The sequence below is a fragment of the Convolutriloba macropyga genome, chromosome 14 (genome assembly GCF_964194025.1).
Source record: "Convolutriloba macropyga chromosome 14, txConMacr16.3, whole genome shotgun sequence".
NCBI lineage: Eukaryota > Metazoa > Xenacoelomorpha > Acoela > Convolutidae > Convolutriloba > Convolutriloba macropyga.
The window spans coordinates 2,896,263-2,918,991 of NC_134481.1; the positions used below are offsets into that span (position 1 = coordinate 2,896,263).

The 22,729-nt window shown below is 35.5% G+C and overlaps 1 protein-coding gene across 1 annotated transcript in view; it reads right to left on the reverse strand.

Moving 5' to 3' along the window:
• Positions 1-126: 126 nt before the first annotated feature.
• LOC142353068 (uncharacterized) overlaps positions 127-22,729 on the reverse strand; it is a 30,190-nt gene continuing 7,587 nt past the window's right edge. Inside the window, exons 3-6 of the mRNA XM_075405262.1 lie at positions 18,931-19,177; positions 11,705-11,916; positions 5,352-6,143; positions 127-840 (exon numbers count right to left, since the gene is read on the reverse strand). Of these exons, the coding sequence (XP_075261377.1) occupies positions 142-840; positions 5,352-6,143; positions 11,705-11,916; positions 18,931-19,177 (1,950 nt within the window). The 3' untranslated portion in view covers positions 127-141. The remainder of the gene's footprint in view (positions 841-5,351; positions 6,144-11,704; positions 11,917-18,930; positions 19,178-22,729) is intronic.

A 22,729-nucleotide genomic window follows, 5' to 3' on the forward strand; every position in this document is an offset into this window, starting at 1 on the left:
GTCAAACAAAAAATCGCATTAAAAAAGACCGACAGGACTAATCTAATTGCTACAAACTTCGTTTGAGAGCAATTAATCACGGGTTCCACTTCAGTTAATGAAACCCTTTTTACTTTTAGTAATCTGTCTCTTGAAAAACAATTACCTGTTATTTACAGATGTTGATAACACAGAAGTTGACAAAGAATTCTCAGATTGAAAACTTTCGTTTACCACCACACTGTCGGCATCAATAGAGTTTTCGATCCGTTCTAAAAAGCCTGCTAACCGTTCATGGTGAGACAATTTATTAGCACTGTTTTCAGTTTCAGACGTTGGCAGGTTTTCGGTTATCTTTGGTCCACATGAACTAATCTTTGTAGAATCAATATTTTTAGAAGTATACATAGTTGAGAAACTGTTGGTCACATTACTGGAAACGACAGTTTGATCACCAGCAGCACCAGTAGAAACTGAATCTTGCTGTACCTTAAACAATTTTTGCGTTATTGGTTGTTGACTAGAACGCTCCCGTTCGTTTGCAGTTTTTGTACTACCATAAGAACAAAATGTACTGGTAAGGGTGTTAGTTTTAACTGTTATTTTATTGCTAGCAGAAAGAGAGGAGAGTTTAGCACCCGCAATAACTTCTGGCAAAGTTGAAGCGTTTCGGTCCCCAGCTGACTGTTTATTTTTTGGAGCTCGCTGTTTTTTGGAGTTCGTTTGTTCTTTGGTTACAGTTGGTTGATTGCACTTTTTGGCCCTATTATTGTCTGCAAGCTCTGGCTCATTGTCAAATATTTTTGGCAAACTGGCATTAAGAGTTTTCATCTGCATTCTCTCACTGAAGCCGGTGAATACCTGAAAATATAATATGTATTCCAAATGATTATATACAACCATAAACCGACAATGGTCGGAAGAATCGCTCTTGAACGACAGGCGAGGCAATTTAATTTAGGGGCTGTAGCCTAGATCAATTTTTTTTCATGAGTGCAAAAAAAACCTTATTCTTGATGTGCTGCAACCAATATATATTAGCAACAAGCTTTACTTCGGAATGAGAGCAATAGAGATTACTCAAAAATGAAGAACGAAAGCGTAAAAAAGTCACTTGAGAAGTCAAAGAATGTTCTAGAAGAAAGCGCAAATTGACAAGCAAAAAATTTGCATAAAAAAGACAAACACGTTTACAATAATTGCTATGAACTTTTCATTCAAGAGCAATTAAACATCAATCCAGGCACCTAATAATAGTAGGAGCCGCGTTTCTCCACACTTTTTGACGTAGAGGTGGTCTAAAATTGCAACCAGATACTTCATTTCCGCGGGTTAACCGAGCAATTGATCGGGCCTGGTAAATGTTCAAAATGTCTTCTGTTATATGCCACGATGCAACCTCAAGGACAGGAGATTGTTATTGTATTTTCCAATGAAAACCATGTATACAAGTGATGATCCTGATATAGGTTTCCTAACATCTTCGACTGTTCTGTGACTGAGTCAATTTCGGGTATGGTTTTGTTAAGCTCGGTAACTAAACGTCGTTTCCACAAACTACTTTTTAGTGATGACATCAACAAAATTTAATTTTTGAACAATATTTAAAGACCACCTTACTGTAACAGCCCGCAAAATATCGATTAGAAATTTAACTACCACGAACAAAGAGAAGAGACAAACATTCCCTGGACATAAAAAACTAAAACGAGAGAACGAAAAAAAAAACTCAAGATCAAAATCAGCCTGCAGCGAAAAGGAAACTTTGGACGTTTTATTTTTTAAATCATTTTTGCCCAGAAAGGTACCGCTCAGAACTATTACAGCTTCTCGGTGCCATTGAATACTTAAAATCTATTTGCAAAAACATTAAATATTGGTTGTTAATAGAAAATGCAATTAATTATTCTCACAGGTTTAAAATCAAAATTGAACATTTTTCTCCTTGGTTCTACATAGCTATGGAACTTGCTCACAGTTCCAAAATATTAATCAATGTGTATTTCAAAAAATTTTAAAATAAATATTCAAATTACGTTTCAATTTTGGGAACAGCTGTGATAAGTTCCCTAAAGGGTACCAAAAACGGGGAAACATTGCAGACTAGAGCCATTACCAAATTGAGACGGACCATTCGGTCCATTTCAGCCATCGTTTTCCACAAAATGTACATTACAAAATGTAAAAGATTAACTAAAATATGCTTAAAAAAGTGTTTGAAAATTGTATCAACTTTCGTCACCAAATTCAACAGAAAGCCAATTTGTGGAATTTGGAGGCAAATATTGTCCCTCAGATTTTGCATTTAAAACCATCAAATTCCACAGTTTGCGGTACTCAATTTCCGCAAGCTACGTCCCATGGAATCCACAAATAAGCAAGTAATTGTTCGTTCAAGTAGCAACTAATTCGCCTTCAAAGCCTCTTTGAAAACCTAAAGTGAGCCGACAGCTCCCGACTACTTGGTGTAAAGTTATAAAAATAACAATACAAATTGAAATTTTGTTTAATATACATTTGATTATATAATGTATATTTATTTAAGAAAACAACCAACAAATAATTTAAGATATTTGCTACAGCAAATAATTTTATCCAAAAGTTGCTACATTATAAAATAGTTTATACGCAAGTTATAATTATGAAAAAAATTTATTTACAATATTAAGATAAAACTGCTACAGCAACTGTTAAAAGTTTTCAAGAGCGTTATCAAAAAGGACCAATTGTAAAGCTGGCAAAATTAATAAATATATAATGACTAAAGTACACTCGGTGGAATGAGTATTGCTTTATTAATCCCTCCTTATGAAAAGCAATCAGTAACTATTAATTTCTGAAAAAACCCCTGTATATAACCTATAAAAAACCACTCTGAATAAAAATAAATAAGAATTCATTTCATATATCAGCATCAGTTGTACAAACTCAAATTCCAGCAGAACTTTATATTCTTGAGATTTTTAGAAACGTTATTTCGAACTTTCCAGTCCGTTGTTCACGTCCTGTTGCTGTGGCCAATGAATTAAAAAGCCTTCAAGACTGGCCATCCGATTTTTTTGAAATACCACTTAAAAATACGACTTAGTTACTGCTGTTTCATACATATCAATTATCACCTAAGATGAAAGGGTGATGTTTCGGTCAATATTTATTAATTTAAGAAGTTTAATTGCTACTATTTTATCCAAATTCTAGTAATTACAAAAAATAACTATTTAACCGAAGCCTTGATTACTAGATTACACCAAAGCCTTGACGATTAATTTACACCAAAGCCGTCATTCACACCAAAATCTGACTATTAATTCAGGTAATGGCGAGGGTTGAACAGACTTTGTATTCATAAAGTATTATGAAAAACATTCGTAATTTGATTAATTTTAAAACACTGCTAAAATAAAAACAACATTTCATTATCGGATTTGGAGACCAATTACAACTAGCTTTGAAGATTTGTGCCGCTTTAGCAAAAATCATCGTCAAAAGGATAAATTCAAGTTAACAAAAACAAGCTAACATGCGTAATGGAGGAATATGGCGACAAATTTTGGCATCATTCATTCTCTCGTTTTCCACAAACACAAAATGTGGAATATGGTGACAACATTTGTGACCATATTCCATAAAATAAGCCATTTTGTGGCATTGTTAATCTGTGTTCAAGTTCTATTTGGTAGGAGCGCTGGTCTGTAATGAAAGTAGTCAATTATCAAAAAATCAAGCTCAGTCTCTTGTCGAATAAGCTATTCACAGCATTTTTCTAAAAAAGTCAGCTCCTAATTCTTAATAAACACACACTTTTTGCTGATCATTCTGAGAAAAGCTGAATTTCCGCAATAGTTGAGGCCAATATATTGTTACAAATAAATTCAGCTGCCCATGTAGACTTGACTCATTTTTAACTTTGAGTTTCAAATTTGAACAAGAGCTCAGATGAGGATCACTCCAATTACTTTCAATTCGACCAGTTAAAAGATAACTCATCTCGAAATCCAGAATCGAAAACAATCTACCAGAAATGAAGTATACCATCCAGCTGGCCTCGGAGAAAGGAGCATCTAGCTGGCTTAACGCGCTTCCGTTATCAAAACATGGTTTCGACCTCACGAAGACTGAGTTCCGTGATGGAATAGCACTTCGCTACACCTGGGAAGCGAAGAACACGCCAGCTATATGCCCATGCGGGAAAGAATTTAGCCTCACCCATGCCCTTCATTGCACCAAAGGCGGGTATACGCACCTACGACACAACGAAATCAGAGACGTGTTTGCAAACCTGATGGATGACGTTTGCCACGATGTCCAGATAGAGCCAAAACTTCAGTCGCTCGATGGAGAAATTTTCTCGAGTAATTCCACCACTACTGATGATGACGCTCGACTGGACATCAAGGCAAACGGTCTGTGGGGCTCCCGCTTTAATCGCACTTTCTTCGATGTGAAGATTTTCAACCCTCACGCGAAGAGCTGCCCTAAGACCATAAAAGATGCATACAAATATCACGAGAGCATCAAGCGAAATAAGTACGAAGAGCGAATCCGCGAAACCGAACACAGCAGTTTCAACGCACTGATTTTTGCTTGCCCGGGCGGTGCTGGGCCATCAGCATCGCGCGTTATGAAACAACTCGCAACCAAGATCAGCGAAAAACGCGGAGAGCCGTACGCCGACACTATAAGCTACATGCGAACGAAAATCAGCTTTGCACTTCTGAGGAGCTGTGTTCTCTGCTTGAGGGAATGTCGCGCCCTCAAGCCTCGTGTTCTCAGTGAGACTTCAATTAGCGCCGTCGTGGAGGAGGGAAGGCTGCACTGAGTGTATGGCTGCTTAACTTTATTCCTTTGCTCATTTCTTGATATCCTATTTTTATTTTAATCCTTCCTTACCAGTTCCTTATGTGTGCTATTTATATATATTGGTGCTTTCCTCTCCACTTGTTAGTTATTTTTGTGACTGGGCCGTCTTTACACTGTCTGGAGGGGAACAGCTTGGAGTGCAGCATCCGGCTAAGTGCTACTCATCATCCCTTATGTTCCGACCTACATCCATCGTTGCCGGATGGTGTACACGGTCCTTTTTATATATAATAGTTAAAAGATCACTTAATACAAAACGATTCCGCTTCTTCGCTTTACACGCCAAAAATAACGCGTTTGTTCCTTAAAATGAGTGAACGAACTGTTTCAAAGAGGAACAATATCGATACTATCAATATTTGAACAGTACCTTTGTGTCATGACAATAGATCACCATTACTAGTTATAATTGTTCGCGTGTAGTGTACCCGCACGTGTGTGTGTGTGTGTGTGTGTGTGGTGGGGGGGGGGGGGGGGGGTGATATAAGGCGAAGGCCGAAATTTTAAATTACCGTTCTTGGCTTTTTGAATCCAGTTGTCCTTCGTGCAATTGACGTTGTCTCTTCACCCTCAGAATCGACAGTAAAACCCTCTCTCCGAGCGTCCTCATCATCATCATCATTACGACTATCGGCATTTGATTTATTCGATTTCATTCTTCGCTTAGCTGGAGGCTGTTTCTTCCTCGAATTCTTCTTCAAAGAGGAAAAGGACCTCTTTCTATTAAGTTTGGACTCTTTACACGGAGATGAAGTTAACCTGGTCGAATCTTCGGGCAAACTAAGCGCAGTAGACACCGAGAAATGACTATGGCTACCAGAAGCAACACTGGAACTGCACAAACTAGGGCTGATATCTGTATCGACTGTTAAACCCTGTCTAATACTATCAAACGATTCTGTAGAAATTATGCTTATGGTATCGAAATTGGCAGTTGACGAAGTAGTTTGTTCATCCAATTTAGCCTCAGGTATCTTTCGCTCAATAATTTCACTTTTATTATGCAAATAGTTGAATATTGTACCGGTTTTGTTCGTTGCCGATTCCGGCGTGATTGTAGACATGCTGGTTTTGTGGTTCTCAACTAAATTCTGCTCTGAAGACTGTGACCGTGCCAGACGATCGTAACTCGCCAAATTCAGTTTGTGAAAAGTGGGCGACGGTTTAGCAGCACTCGTACTGGGTGCTGAAGATTTGTGTTGGGTGCTGTTGTTATTTAGCTTACTGGTTGCAGTCATGTTCTGATTGTCGTCTAAGACTATGCAATCATCGTCATCGTCCTCAGCGTCGTTAAACTCACACATCTAAACTCACACAAATTAGTATTCAATCCTTTGACTTTTGCCCCTAACAATTAGCTCAAAAAACAGCTGGAAGATTGAATTTAAGTAGAGAAAAGTCATTTTTGAGAGTAAGGTAAGTCACGAGTTAATCAAAAATTCATTTACTTGAATGGACAAATACACAGCAGGACAATTCAAATCCAAAGAAATGGATTGAATTATGACCTGAAGAGCAACATTTTTCCAGCAACATCAAACTATGTCAGTCAACAAAGCATATGTCTCTAAATGTTAAAATTAAAGAATTAAACAATACGCAAACAAACATAGCTGGCAAATTATCACAAATTAGCCGCGATAGCTCCGTAGACGTGCAGTCCCAAAACGGCAGTAAAAAAGACACCAAAAAGAATTATTCTCTTCATTAAGTGCTGTGATGTTAAATTTTGATTAAGAATTCGCATAATTTTCTGCTGCTTCTATTAGCTGCTCGTAATTAACCTTCAATTAGAGTAATATACACTCAGTTGACCTTATCTCTCTGAAGTATAGAAAAGTCAATTTCAGAGTGAGGAAGTCATTTTTGAGAGGTATGTCAAGTGAGACCAAAAACTTAATCACGCGAATGAACAAAAAGCTCGCTCCAAAGAGAGTGAAAACTGACGTCACATACGAAATTCATTTGAAATTGCATGAAGAAAAAGCAGATCTGAAGTGACTGTGACGTCACATGATCGTAACAAAAAATTTGACGACGAAATAAAAAACATAGCAGGACAAGTCCTGCCGTACAATTCAAAGAATTTTCAATGACTTAACAAGGAAGTATACATAGAACGGACTATGAGCGAATTGGGAAAACTGTTTTTTAAAAAAATCAGATAAAAACAGAAAATCGAAAATCAATGTCAAAATGCCGCATGCGAACAAAAAACCATTAGCGAGAAAGCGAATTTTTGCTCAAACACCGTTCTCTCACTCTACTTTAAAATTAGAGCAGAAAAAAATCACACCGCAAAACCACTCGCTTATCGCTCTACTTCCTGTTTCGGTGTGACCAAAATCAATACTCCAATTTACTTCAAAAATCATGAAAATGTGTCAACAGATCTTAAAAAAAGACAGTGCCCCAATACAATTCAAATTCTTTGAATCGTAAAAACCAAGAGAAGGCCAATAATAGCCCCAGCCATCTCTTCGCGGCTATTAATAAAAGAATAAGCAAACTTAAACAAAATCTGAAAACAATTCAAGACCTGTCATGAATGGAATTAATAAATAAGACAGATAAATGCACAACAAATAGAGGTAAAACTCAATCGTTCGCAAAAATTTTTAAAAAACACATAGTGGCAAAGTTAAAAGGGCCACCAGCTAAAATCTTGAAACAGTTATATCCAAAAAAGGCTCATTAGCAACCGATACGACTTGCCCGTAATGAGGCAAATTGATAAGACACAAAATCACACAAAAGCAAATAAGTGTTAAAGTCAAAGAAACATTTAGCTATGAAATGAAATAATTAGTTTGATTGGCTCATTACGCATTAGCAACCCTTGAGAGCTGTCATTAATACGATTAAATGATAACACAAGCGAAAAAAAGATCGGGCAAACAAAAAATTGACAAATAATTTAAGACAAAATATGGTTTCAACTTTATAAAAACCATTAACTGTCGATTCAGGGATTCGAGAACAATCAAAGAGAACCAATTATTACACAAATGTAATTCGTTAATAGCACTCAACAAAAACACACTGAAAACAGAATTCAGATTGACCCACCGTGGAAAAATCCGTTCTCAAAAAACATTCTAACTCCACGTTGAAGGTAGTTTGAATAAAATTACGCTCGAACATAAAAACCATTTCTATCCCTTTACTGCTCCAGAATGATTACAAGCACCACTCTAAATGGACTTTTCCTTGGCACTAAAAAGTCGAAAAGAGAACAGATCTTAAAAACAGCGCACCAATACAATCCAAATATCTGAACTGCAAAAACTCTCGCTCCACTAATTGTGAAAAAGAGGTAACGTACGCAATTCAGTCAAAAATTGGATGTATGAATTCAAAAATATAGCAGGACACCTCCTGACCTACAAATCAAAAAACTTGAGAATTTTCATCGACAAAAAAACTAGACCTAGCACTGAAAGGGAAGGGAATATTTTCAAAATACGATAAAACAAAAAAAAACGTATAAATCAAAGTCACAGTGTCTTATGCGAACAAAAGCAACAAGCGAGAAAGCAAACATTTCCTTCAACAAATTTCTCTCTCAACTTTAAACATACCCGGCAGATTGCCGGAAAATAGCCGCCGTTGATTCCAATAAGCATGATTGGGATTGAACGAATAGAATATATTGAAAAAAAAAAGATTTTTGTACAAAAATATTTTTTAAGCCCGATTTATTTTGATGGCATTTCGTAGTTGAACATACTTCTGTTTCTTAAAGAGAGGCTACAGGGGCTACTATCAACACCAATAAGCATTAGAGGTGGTAACTAAGACTTATAGGAACGACGTTCAAATAGCGGGCATCTAAAAATGGGCTTTATGGGTTTATCCCGTTTCTATTTCTGACTTCAATTTTTTATACCGACTCTGTTCATTTTGAATTGCTTTGCTTAGCAACTGATGTTCAAATTCACTTTTAGCAGAATGAGAGAAGAGAGAAACTAGCCTAGAGAAGTCAAAAAGATTTCACGCAAAATGTCGAAAAAGCGGCAAAATTGTAAAGCGAAAAAAAGTTTGACGAAGTAAAAAAAAAAAAAAATACGAGCGCAATAATAGCCGGCTGAGAAGATGAGGGCGGCTATTAAAAATAGAAAGAAAAAATTTCAAGCCTCTAATTTTCTCGCTCTTTCGCTTTCAATTACTGCTTACTTACCGACTCCAAAAATCATCCCAAAATGTGAATACATTAAAAAATGGAGATGTTGATTTATTTTGATTACGAATTTGGACAAATTATTGCTACTTCTATTAGCTTATCTCAAATCAATTTCTCATTCAATTGGATTGACACACACTCGATTGAACTTTACTCTTTGAGTTCAAGAAAAGCCAATTTTGATATAGTAAGGAAAGTAATTTGAGAGTGATGTAAGTCCCGTGTGACCAAAAACTTAATCAAGTGAAAGCTCAAAAACACTCGCTCCACTAAAAGTAAAAATAACGTAACGAACACAAATAAGTAACATAGCCGGCAGATTGCCGGAATAGCTGCGAAAGAATAGACCTGCGTGCCATATAATAGAGATAGAAACAGATACAGATCTAAATTGAAAAAAAAAATCAATGCCGCTCAAAAAAACTAGGTAAAAAAAATTCAGCGATAAATTAAAAAAGCTTGTTAAAATTCATTCCGCAGAAGCCTCTTATTAGGGACCTTTACTGCACAAATCAGTTCCTTTGACCTTAAACAAATTCAAATTAAACTTAAGTTTTTAAGTGCAAAAGTCATTTTATTGAGTAAGGTAAGTCACGTATGATCAAAATCTAATCACGCAAATAACCTAAAAACTTTTGCTAAAGCGAGTAAGAAATGACGTCACGCGCGCAAATGCCGTTAGTGAGAGGAAGAAGTCATTCAGAAAATTTGACTTTTTCAGCTTTGCTGTGAACAAATGTAAAACGAAAAAAGAGCGTCAGACGACGAAACAAAAAAAACCAAGAGCACTGCAATATAGCTTTGCTCAGCTTACAGCTATAAAAAGTTGCATGAATGAATGAACAAAAAACAGATTTTAAGTATTTGTGATGTCACATGTGCTTCAACAATCACGACGAAAAAATTTAAAAATATATAACAGGACATGTCCTGAACTAGAATATAACCGGCAGATTGTCCGAAAACTGCCGCGATAGGCCCTTTTAGTCTTCCATGGAATTGAAACAACTAAAGAAATAAGATAGACAGATTGACCAACAGTCCTTTAATAGACCACTAGAAATTTTGGGTAAGATTCGGCCTGTCATTTTTATGAGACACATACATTCTATAAGTAAAAAACCCTAATATAGATTTTCCAAATTAATATTCGAAATCAAAACTCAAGACTCTTATATTCAAGAAATAGGGCATATACGTTTGGCACTACTCAGATGCACACTATTGATCTTTAACTAGTAAATGTTCATCAAATTTAAAGTTCATTAAGTGAGTTCAGATGTCATTTATTTGAGTGAGGTAAGTCACGCAATTGACCTAAAAGCAGAACAAATGACGTCACGCATACAAATTTTAACTGCAAAGCAGTAGAAGTTACTGAAATTGATTAGTCAATGGTCGCACGAATCATCGATGGAGACGAATTTAAAAAACCCACGATGTCCCCATTAATTGTCGCTATTGCTTCGCGGCTATTAAAAAGAACTTTTATAACCAAAAAAACCAGACCTAGAATACACTATGAATGTATCGGAAAAACTATTTCGAAAATAACGATAAACAATAAAAAACAAACCAACTAATGTCGGACGAATTGCTCGTGACCAGCTAGCGGCGAGGCAAACCATTTGGAAGGGGACATAGGTTTGAAAAACTCTTATGGTGCAAAAAACTCCTGACGAGATGGCCTCCAACTGCGGACCTCGGATAAGAGCCGAGGTCATTAAAGTCTACGCGACAAGTGCTGTGAAGCTTCATCGCTCACAGCCGGTTTTATTTTAGCGACAGACTTGATTTCTCAACAAAATAGCACCATTCAAATAACTGCGGAAATCAAAAAGTGAATCAGGATAAAGTTACTAGAAAAGTGAAATCGAAAAAATGTTTTAGAGGAAAACACTCAAGCAAAACTTTCATTAAAAATACACAAACGCATTTTACACAAACAAATATTACAATAATTACTGCAAATGTCGTTGGAGATCAATTAAAAAAGCAACAAAAACTAAAGTCAAACTGTCGCATGTAAACAAAAATCGCACATGAAGATAATTCACAATGCAAAACAACTCCCTTTTTGCTCTGATTCCTATTTCGGCGTGACAGAAATCATTTGACTTCAAAAATTATGAAAATGTATGAATAGGCCTTAAAATAGAGAAGGATAGCGATAGCCCCAGCCATCGCTTTGTGGCTATTGAAGAAAACTTTCAAAAATTTTCTGGTTCAGAGCTGCAAGCGGCTTGTGTTTACCTGGGATCATTGATCTTGTTGTCTCGGATTGGATTCACAATCCTAATTTCTGTATTGAGCAACGAAATTTCCTGTACGTTACATTAAGGAGTTTTGATTCATTCTATCTTTCGTTAAAAATGTCAGAACAGTAGTGATTATGAAGCCATACTGCTTAAACAAACTCTTTAACTCTGCTGAGATTATTTATTCTTTTAAGAAATGTGCAAAGAGACACTACCTGAACATGCTTAAGAAATCGATTGATAGCAGCATATGGGGAAAACCTCATGCTGTACTTTTTAGCTCTATTAACAAACAATATTGATTGATTTACAATTAGACTCAGTTAAGCTTGCTACATTGTCTATTAATGTGATTTAACTGTCATTCAAGTTTTTTTTCTTAAATTTTAATCATATATTTTTGAATAACCACATCAAATAATACCTGTTCATTTACAGTCATGGACGACGAGCTTTCAATGGAAGACTTTGAGACATCTTTTGTCCGAAGTTCAGTGCTTTGTACGACTTCAGATGACACAGGTGAGTTAATTCCATTGTACGTTGAGTTGATACATTTGGCAGCATCCTGTGAGGAAGAACTTCTTTTTTGTTCGCATGTTTTCTTCTCTGATCTAACAGCACTTGAAGTTCCGCCTAAAGCAGTCCATGAATTGAATAAATTAGAAATAGCACATACCTCAACAACCGTTTAAAAATATGCATTGACAATCAATATGACTTATTTAGATTTACTTTCCCTGAAATACTAGAATTATTCAAAACAGTTTCGTATTCTGTGTAATTCAATATAGACGACTTTTCAACAACTTAATTCTTTGCTTGAGAAATTCGGAAAACAGCTGACAACGTCAAAGGAATTGAACTCGAAGACAACGGTGGGTGAGAGCCAACTTCACCTGTAAGCTGTCTCAGAAGGGGGGGGGGGGTTAGGACTCTCTCAGACCCTTCCAATTTTGGAAAGTTTGCACGTTGAATTCCTATTGTGTTAATTTCCTCGCTAAAATTTAGTATTTCGGATTGTTAGCAAAGTTATCGGTTCTTTGTCACCTTGTTGTTTTGAGGATTACACTCCTAATCAATTGCGCGAGCTAAGCGACGGCAGTTTTCAAATGACAATCAATTAAAAGATTTAGCTGCCGTCGATAGCTCGCGCAACTGATTAGGGGTACAAGCCTCAAAACAACGTGACCAAGAACCGATAACTTCTCAAACAATTAGAAATACAAAATTTCAGCGAGGAAATTAACATGAAATCAACGAGCAAAATTTCCAAAATTGTAAGGGCTAACTTAACTGATATCCAAACTTTATTCTTGGCTCTTTGAGGGTGGATACTGAAATTTAAAAAATGCTCAGTGTACATGCTAACTCAATGCTCAAAAATTTAAATATTCCATGTTCAATAAATAATCGAGAAACTAAAACCCAAAACTAAAAACCAGCAAGATTTTCAAAAAAAATGCTTTAAACATTAGTTGCAATAAAAACACTATCAAATTAAAGGGCTCATAGTCTTTTACAGTGAATATAAAATGATAGCAACCCATTTTTATTCACAATAATTACCCAGTCTCCAGTGCTGCAAATACAATAAGGTCCACACAACAAGCTCATAGCTTTTTTCAAATAACAGCAGTTGAGCATACCATTTCTTATTTTACAATATGATTGCCTGCGTAAAGTAGATCGGGAAGAAGACGAACAGCAATCTCGTCGAGCGACTGTGTCTGCGTGTGTGACATAACGAACTACGCAAGTCTTAAAAAAAAACAGAAAACCCTTCAAATAGAAAGCTGTTTGAAACGCAAAACAAAATCGATCAATTAGAAAAAACAGAATTCAGAGTTACTTCATATACCTAGGTTTAATGATAATCGAGCATTTGATATTTCAGGATTAAAATAACTACATGAAACAGCTTCCTTTTAACCGTTACGAAATTTGAACCAAAAGACAAAATCTATCATCCGCCTTGAACAAACTCTTTCGATTAGAGCACAATTATTTGTTTCGACATCAGTGGGGAACCGGAAATATGACAGTCAAACTTTGACGGTCGAGATATTTATCGTAGAGTTACGAGTGGTATCATATGAAATCCCGTCACACGTATAATGTAGAAAAGCGTTTTTAACAATTCGTGCTTTGCGAGAATTTATCGAGGTTTAAAATCATTGTGAACATTTGACTTTTCAGTAATTTTCTTCACATTTATGGTCATTTTTGGTCAACTTTTTGTTAATTTTGGCTCAATCATGTTACTAATTTCAACTTTTCGGTTTTTTCGTAGATCCTTTGACTTTACACTAATTGTTTTTTTTAAAAAAAAATTAATATTTTGCGTTAATTGACCATTTTTTGTAGTATTGTTAATAAGTATAATGCCTGACAGAGTCTCATTGAACATCTAACAAAGAACAAATATTAATCCAAAAAATATTCAATTGATACTCCAATGAAGCTTCTGACTTGTTGCTACTTTTGCAGTTCATTGCCGCTATTTGATTTCCAGAAATACAAGTTCGCCAATTGACATTTTAAGGAGACATAAGTGAAACTTCTGAAGGTAACTATTTGATAACTAATGAATTTTAAACTTCATGGAAATTTTAATGGATTTTTTTAAAATTTGCCAATATATTGATTTTTGACCAGTTTTAAATTAATCTAATTTATCCAAGTTGCTTCCAACTGAAACATGTTTCCGAATAGTTTTGATGATTTTTCACGTGAATTGAGCTTTCTCACTTAGCGGTAATTTGAATTGATGTTTGCTCTTATCTAGAACGCTGTTGTCAATTTCATTATATCATTGCTTTTTAGAAATCTTGAGGTAATAAATTTTCAAATAGATTTCGATTTTGGCTAAACATTCTTTTAATTGTCTTATTTTTACTTTTCCTCTTTTTCAAAGATACGCATTTTAATTTTTCTATCAAGTTATAATTTGTTACAATTGATCGGATGCTGCATTCTCAGGTTAGATTTATAAGTGAGTGCAGATGTCATTTTATTGACTTATGCATTTTCTCATATATCTAAATTGAGAATTTTAAATCTAATCGAACTAAATGCAGGCCATGCACGCTTGATGGTAATGAAGTTGTTATCCAGAAAACATTACCTTTAGCGATTTATTTGGAGAGTGGGATAAAGGATTTCCGAATTTTTGATTTGGTAAAGTTAACTGTTTAGTCGATAACTTTTTTCCTCTGTTTCTTGACAAAATTGCGCTTAGCTGGATTTCAATCTCTGTCGCCTCTTCTGTTTTAGTGCTCACCCAGCTAAATAAAGAAGTTGGAGCTTAACCCTTTGTCGCATACGTGACTATCCTTTTTGATGATTTATCACTTAAAATTTTAACTATTTTTTTAAAAATTTTGAACATAGTCTATCTCTGCTGCGATCGGTACACAATTAGGCCTAGTGTGTGGACGAGCGTGGCCTCAACATTATGTGCCAAGCGAGCCTCCTTGTTTGACTTAAAGATTCAGAGTTTAACTGAAACTTTCAACAGTATTATATTGCTCTGACTTCAGTGCATAATTGGACAACTTTACTGCCAGGCATTTAAAAACAAACCAGATAGGTTGCATAGTGACTCTGTAGTGTCATTTTTCATTAGTTTCTAATTTGTTCAACGTACAGGAGCTTCCTTGCATGCACTAAATGAACTAGATTGTTTTAAATAGTAAATTAGTCGAAACTGTTCAAATAATTACTTCCACTTTGCAAAACATTTGCTACTCTCTGTAACAACTGAAAAAACGATCACCCGCAAAACGATTATCCCATAAAAAAGCTACAGCACAATTATCAAAACACGCCCGGCAGTTTGCCAGAAAAAAGCCACCATTGAAATCCGATTGGGTTTGAAAGAACAGAGAAAATGGGAAAAAATCGATTTGTGCGAAAGATTTAATAAATGCGAACAATTTTGCCTCAATTTGTAGTTAAATATACTCCTGCTTCATAATGAGAGGATGAAGGGATATTATCAGTACCAAAAAACATACATAGTTACTAAAAGTTATAAAACAAAGTTCAAGTAGCGGTTATCTAAAATTGGGCTTAATGGGTTGATCCCGTTTCTATTTTTAAATTGGTCATTCGAGAACCGACTCTTGACTTTCGATCGTTTTGCTGAGCAACTGCTGATAAAAAGCTTTGAGCAGAATGAGAAAAAGGCAGAACTAGCCTAGGGAAGTCAAGATTTCACGCAAAATATTGAACAAGCCGAGAACTAGGGTAAAGCGATCCGGCAAAGAAAAAAAATATTGCAGGACAATTGCTAAACTAAAACTCAAAAAATTTGCATGGACTGAACAAGAAAAAAAGACCTAGAATGGACTATGAATGGATTGGGGAAAAACATTTAGAGCAAAAGCAAAAAAACATTAAAAACTGTAGTCATATTGCGGTGAACAAAAAACCACAAGCGGGAAATCAAATTTTGTTCACACGCCGTTTTGTCGCTCCAATTTGAAATTGGATTGAAAAATTTCACGCTGCAAACGCACTCGCCTTTTGGCTCCACTTCCTGTGTCGGCTTGACCAAAATCAGGGCAATTTGACTCTAGAAATCATAAAAATGTGTAAACAGATCTTAGCAAAAAACATAACCGGAAGACTCCGGAACCGACTCTAAACAGATATTCACCTAGACCCCAGCCAACCACTCACTCAATGCAATGGGCCTATCAATTAATTCACTAGTCATTTTGAAACATTGATGGAGAAAAGCCAAAATGATATCCAGAAAAATACCAATAAAATTTCTTCACAAGTTGCGACTCTGAAAGAACTACTGGCAAAAACAGCTTCATAAAAGATAAATGACTATCATCCGATAAAAAGACAACAAAAACGATACAGAAAACCAGGGAAAGGGAAAAATAAAAAAAAATTGTTTACGAAGATCATGAAAAGTTAAAACGCTACCTCCTGTTAAATAACCTGCGACATCTTTACAAAAGCCTACTGCTTAGTCAATGGGTAACCCAATGCTAGCCAGAAAAACTCTCAACAACCAAAAAGGTAAACAACGAAAAACCGGATCGAAATTACAATATTATATGATTTATTTCTGTGAAAATGGCCATGTATAACCTTTAAGTGTCATTTCTTAGTAAAAATACCTTACTACCTATACAATAGCTCTTGATCAAATAGCAACAAGAAAACCGATTGCGAAAAGTTTAAATTCAGAAAAAAATAGGCAAAACACTTCCAAAAAACTAAAAAATCGTTTTGAAAAAGCCGCACGTGAAAAAAAATATCGCTCGCTTAGCGCGATTTTTTTTTCACACCAAATTTTCTCGCTCTCTCTCAGATTGACACTGAAACAAAAACCACGCTAAATTGTGTCTCTGCTTGAATTCGGTTCAGGAGATTGACCTAAATGCTTCTTTTCACGTGCGGCATTTGACTTCTTCTAAAAAACATCCTCTAAACATAGAAGTCACCGAGAACAAAAAATAGATCATCATTACTCCTCTAAGAGTCGTAAGAATACAGTGCCCCAATACAGTTCAAATTTTTTGAATTGTAAAAAAATGGGTCCGCAATAATAGCCGCCTGAGTAGATGAGGGCGGCTATTGAACGCACCCAACTGGCGGCGAATTACTCTCAAACGACTGTCGAGGAGTTGGTTGGCTGTGGTTCAGGCTAGCTAAAACTTAAGGTGTTTTGGGTGGGGGAGGAGCAGGGGGTGGTGTCCAAGCTGCTCAAAACTGACCTTCAAATTATACCTCCGCAGCAGTTTTGGTGAAACGTATATTTAGCGACTGATAGCGACCATTGAACAAAATTGAAATCACCCGGATGTTGTTAGTTTACACCGTTTGAGGAACTAAATTGAGCTTCACTAGAAGCTTCACAATTGAACTAAAGAGCTTCAGAAGAATTGATCAAGCTAAAAATCACAAAAAACCAACCGAACCCAAATAATTGCTACAAACTTGTTTAAACAAACTTGTTATAAATGCTAATTAATATCTGTACCTCCAATGTTCCATCAAGTTTCAGTTTGTGAACAAATATTGTCGGGCTAAAGCCAACAGAAAACGAAAACTCCTCCTCGAGTCGTAAAAAGACACGATCCCAACTATCAGTTAATAATATACAGAAAAATTTTCAATATATTAAAACTGTAACAATAGCGGCGCCGAGTCTTCAAAAACATTTTTTATTCAAAATGAAAGTAGACAGTCCAATATTAGTAGAGGGTATAATACAGGTTTAAAACTTGGGAGAAAACTATAGTGATCTAAATAATGAACATTCACGGCAGATTGCCGGAAAATAGCCGCCGTTGATTCCCATAACTCTATTGGGATTGAAAGAAAAGAAAATATCAACAAAAATTGATTTTTGTATAACAACATTTTTAAGTGCGATTTATTTTGATGTCATTTCGTAATTGAATATACTCCTGTCTCTCAGTGAGAGGCTACAGGGTCTAGTTTCAATACCAATAAGCATTATAGATAGTAACTAAAACTTTTGAGAACAAAGTTCAAGTACCGGGCATCTAAAAATGGGCTTTATGGGTTTACCCCGTTTCTATTTCTGACTTCAATTTTTTATACTGACTCTGTTCATTTTGAATTGCTTTGCTGAGCAGCTGCTGTTTTAAAGGACTTTGAGCAGAATGAGAGAAGAGAGAAACTAGCCTAGAGAAGTCAAAAAGATTTCAAACAAAATGTCGAAAAAGCGGCAAAATGGGTAAAGTGAAAAAAAATTTCGACGAAGTAAAAAACCATAGCAGGACAATTCTGACGTACAATTCAAAGAATTTTTATTGACTAAATAGAAAACTAGACCAAGAATGGACTACGAATGGATTGGAAAAACCATTTAGAAAAAAATCCGATCCAAAAAATCGAAAAACTGTAAAAATCAAAGTGAAATTGCCGCATGTGAACAAAAAACCACTTGCGAGAAAGCGAATTTTTGTTCAAACACCATTTTCTCACTCTACTTTAAATTTAGAGCGAAAAAATTTCACGCCGCAAAACCACTCGCTTTTTCGCTCCACTTCCTGTTTCGGCGTGACCAAAATCACTACTCCAATTTGACTTCAAAAATCATGAAAATTTGTGAACAGATCTTAAAAACATAGGACAAGTCCTGACGTACAATTCAAGGAAATTTCATTGACTAAACAGAAAACTAGACCAAGAGCGGACTATGAATGAATTGGGAAAACCATTGAGAAAAAAATCCGATCCAAAAAATCGAAAAACTGTAAAAATCAAAGTGAAATTGCCGCATGTGAACAAAAAACCACTTGCGAGAAAGCGAATTTTTGTTCAAACACCATTTTCTCACTCTACTTTAAATTTAGAGCGAAAAAATTTTAAGCCGCAAAACCACTCGCTTTTTCGCTCCAATTCCTGTTTCGGCGTGACCAAAATCACTACTCCAATTTGACTTCAAAAATCATGAAAATGTGTGAACAGATCTTAAAAAAAGACAGCGCCCCAATACAATTCAAATTCTTTGAATTGTAAAATAGGAGCGCTATAACAGCCGGCTGAGAAGATGAGGGCGGCTATTAATAACTCATGAAAATTATGCGGGTCAAACAAGCAACGTTGTCCTGATAGAACTAGAAACCTCTTTTTTTGTTAAAAAATATTTACTCTCAGCGGGAGGAGCAGAATGTTGTGAAGTTGCAGTTCCCGTTTCATCCAGTTCCTGTTCCACAATAACCAAAAATCTGTCCCGTTTGTTAGTCTGTTTGAGTCTGTCTTGCAAAACTTTCGAATCAACTCTCGCTTTCCTTGTTGTAAAAGGAGGCAGTGAATGTTGAGAGTGGGATGACTCTTCTCCAGCTTTCGAAAGAGGATTTGATAATGAGGTAGTAATAGATGCGCGACCACAAAGTGACTAAAATAGATGGAAAAATTTCGAAAAGCAAAAGGTTCTAAACTCATTTTAAATAGAACTGATTAACGTCGGGCGAATTCCTGTCAAACAACAAGCGAGCGGTTGGTTTTGCCAGTAGCTAGCTGCGGCTTAGGAAGGCTAGATTTGGCTTAATTGAGGGGGGGGGTGAGCATGGGGGTAGTTAAGCGGGTGGGGTGAGCTCTCACACGCACGTGCAGTGTTGACTGATACCAAGTCAACGTTAATTCCACTGATTTCAATGAACACTACACGTATATGAAGCAGTGTCAAACTAAGCTCAGAAGAAACGTGTCCAAGGCACCGTACTTATTTCGATTTTAAATTTCGATTTTAAATTTTTCGATTTTAAATTTTTCAATTTTTCAAAAATACCAATCTTTAACAATCCGATTAAAAGGAAAATGAACGCTCAAAAAAATTCTGTCAAAAGACTCCTAAAAATTTGCGCAATTGCTCACGTTCCTTGAGAACACTCTTTGATTTATCGCCTTTCCATCAACTTTCAAAAACCATACCACCAGATTGCCGAAAAATAACCGCCATTGATTCCCATAACCCCTAATGGGATTGACAGAACAGAAAAATTTTGTGCGGAAACATTCTTAAAGTGTAAACTATTTTGATGTTATTTCTAAGTTGGACATATTCTATTCTTTAATGAAAGCATACAGAGGCTAGTATCAATACCAATACGCATTAGATGGTAACTAAGACTTAGAAGAACAAAGTTCAAGTAGTGGACATCTAAAATTGGGCTTTATGGGTTTAAACCGATTCTATTTTTGAATTCGTTTTTCGAAACTGAATCTGTTGACTCTAGATTGTTTTGCTGAGCTGATGTTTAATAGAATTCGGAGCAGAACGAAAAAAGAATCTGAGACGATTCAACGCCAGATGTTGAACAAGATAAGGAAAGGAAAAAAGATACAATTTTTTTCGACCAATTGAAAAACGAAGCTGGGCAAGTCCTGAATTACAATCAAAAGAATTGAAGGAACGAACGACCTAACAATCTTGCACCAAAATCAAACAAAGATAGTCAACAAAGCCCATGGCCCTATATGCGCAAAAAATGAACAAGAAAACTACGAACAAAAAATTTTAAGTATTTTAAGAAATACTATTATTAAAAACAGTTTGTAAAATTGACTCCACAAATCTTCAAAAAGAGCACACAGTACGAAAACCTAAAGCAAATCTGACAGACAAGGCAAAATAGAGACAAAAACAAAAGAAATTAGAAAAGATCAGAAAATTTTTTAAAGTTGGAAATTTCGAAAACAAACGGTCTCTCAGTCAAAGAACCCATCAGGTAAAGTTGAAGTCTATAAATTGACCACAATTACTTTACACGAGGCCAATGAGAACTGTTATTGTTGAGACTAATCTATAGTGCCACAAAAAAAAAACAGAAACAAGCAAGACTAAAATCAACTTTTGTTTTTGAAAAGAAAGTGTTCAAATCATAAAGAGCACTGCTATGAGCTCAAACAACTAATTAGATTCCCATATCCCTCATCTGCAGCCAAAAACACTGTTATGTTGCGACTAAATGATAAGAAAAAACAAGCAATTTTTACTAATTCTCAGAAACTCGCTAATACTTTTTGAAAACCAATAGTGTAGGCGTCATTAAGCATTAGGTACGAACTGATAAAAAGTTTTCGTTCAACTAAATCCTCATTAGCAACCAAAGATACCGTTCATTAATGAGATTAAGTAGTAACACAGCAATAAGTACAACAATTAATGTCGAAACTCAAAACTTCCTATTTTTTATATCGATCAATTTAGTCCCCACTTAAAACATATGAGAACTGTCCCTAATCAGATTACAAAACGATAGGACATCAAGAAGGACAACAAAAACTCCCAAAACTCAAAAACTCAGTAAAAAATAGGGAACAAATAGTGTCAAAGTCATAAAAAGCGTTAGCTGCCCTCTGATGATCAAGTAATTCCAAATCAGAGGCCGTTAGAAAACACATAAATCAGTTAAAGAGCATTCAAGAAAAGAGAAACTGAAAACAAAGCTAAAATATACGCACGTGAAAAAAACTCTGAAAAACCAAAAGTTTGTTTAAAACACCATTTTCTCACTACACTTAAAAGGTAGTTTGGAAAAAAAATCACACTTCAAAACTCGTGTTTTAATTATCTTTACTACTTCAGCGTGACTAAAATCGCCACCTTAATTTGATTTCATTGACGTAAAAAAGCTAAATAAATGTGACCACATCCTTAAAAGGAAGACAGCGCAACAATATAATCCAAATACTTTGGATTGTAAAAAAGGCCCATTTAAAAGCCCGCTGAGATGAAGGCGGCTATTAATGACATAACTAGAGAAAATTTCCTTCGACTCAGTGTCTTCGGGCAAGCAGTTTCCCGTTTCAGAATTTTGAAGTAATCTCCCAAATTTTGCAAACGGCCAAGAGCAGGGATCCAAAACAGCACCTTCAAAAAAACTTCAGAAAATCACAAGGCAAAATTTTCTGCAACAATTACGCTTTGTTAAAAACAAACAAAGCCAGCAGATTGCCAGAAAATTGCTCGACTTATAAGACAAGCAGTGTCATGCAGAAGTAACCTACAATGTCAAAGGAGTTTGAACTAAGCAAGCAATACTTAAGATTCGCTAAAAGTTTTTGTGTTTATGTCTTCAGAACCGACATTGTAATGGAAAGTTGTACACAAGAAAAATGTTTCCAGCTCAGAAGGGCACTCAAAAAGCACAAAACATCAAAAATGCAAAGACCTCTGCTACTTGGTATTATTTTTTGACAAAAAAAATTTTTTAAAACCTATTAAAAACTTATTGCATTCTGGCAGAAAACTAGTTGGACATATGAGACCACACGCAATATCGACAAATAATTATCATACACTTGAAAAACATCGGAAAAATAACAAAAAACTGGAAAAAGTGTGGTAAGCTATTGTCCCCAAAACCAAATTTGTTCTGCATAAAACCACCCAATAATTCTAATAAAAGCCTTAAAAAAATTTCATTGGCCCCTAAAAGTCGAACTCGTAAGAAAAATGACAAATATTTTCAAAACTATTACTGATATTTTTGTGTTTAAGTTGGCATTACTAAAACATACACCAAAAAATAGACGTGAAGACATTCCACCGTACATCAGAGAACTTTTATAAACCTCAATTTAAGAAGCGTTTAACAAGAAACTCAAAAAACGGCGAAAAGACTGCTTGATGCTTAAAATGAAACTGAATGCTACCTATTCACATCATTTTGAAAGAATAATGATAAAAAAATGCGTGAACTCATCTTATAGAGAACCAATAAAATCCCAAATTTTTTGGATAGCAAAAAAACAAACAAAAGGCCATTTTGTAGCTCTGCTCAGCTCTCTCCATCGCAGCTATTAATAAGTAATCTCAGATATAACGGTTTCAAATTTGACTACTGCTCAAAGAACTGATTAAATTCACTTTTAGAACAAAATTATCAAAGTTTGCGCGGCTTAACTCTAGTTTGCGATCTTTATTTAATTATCAGATCTCGAA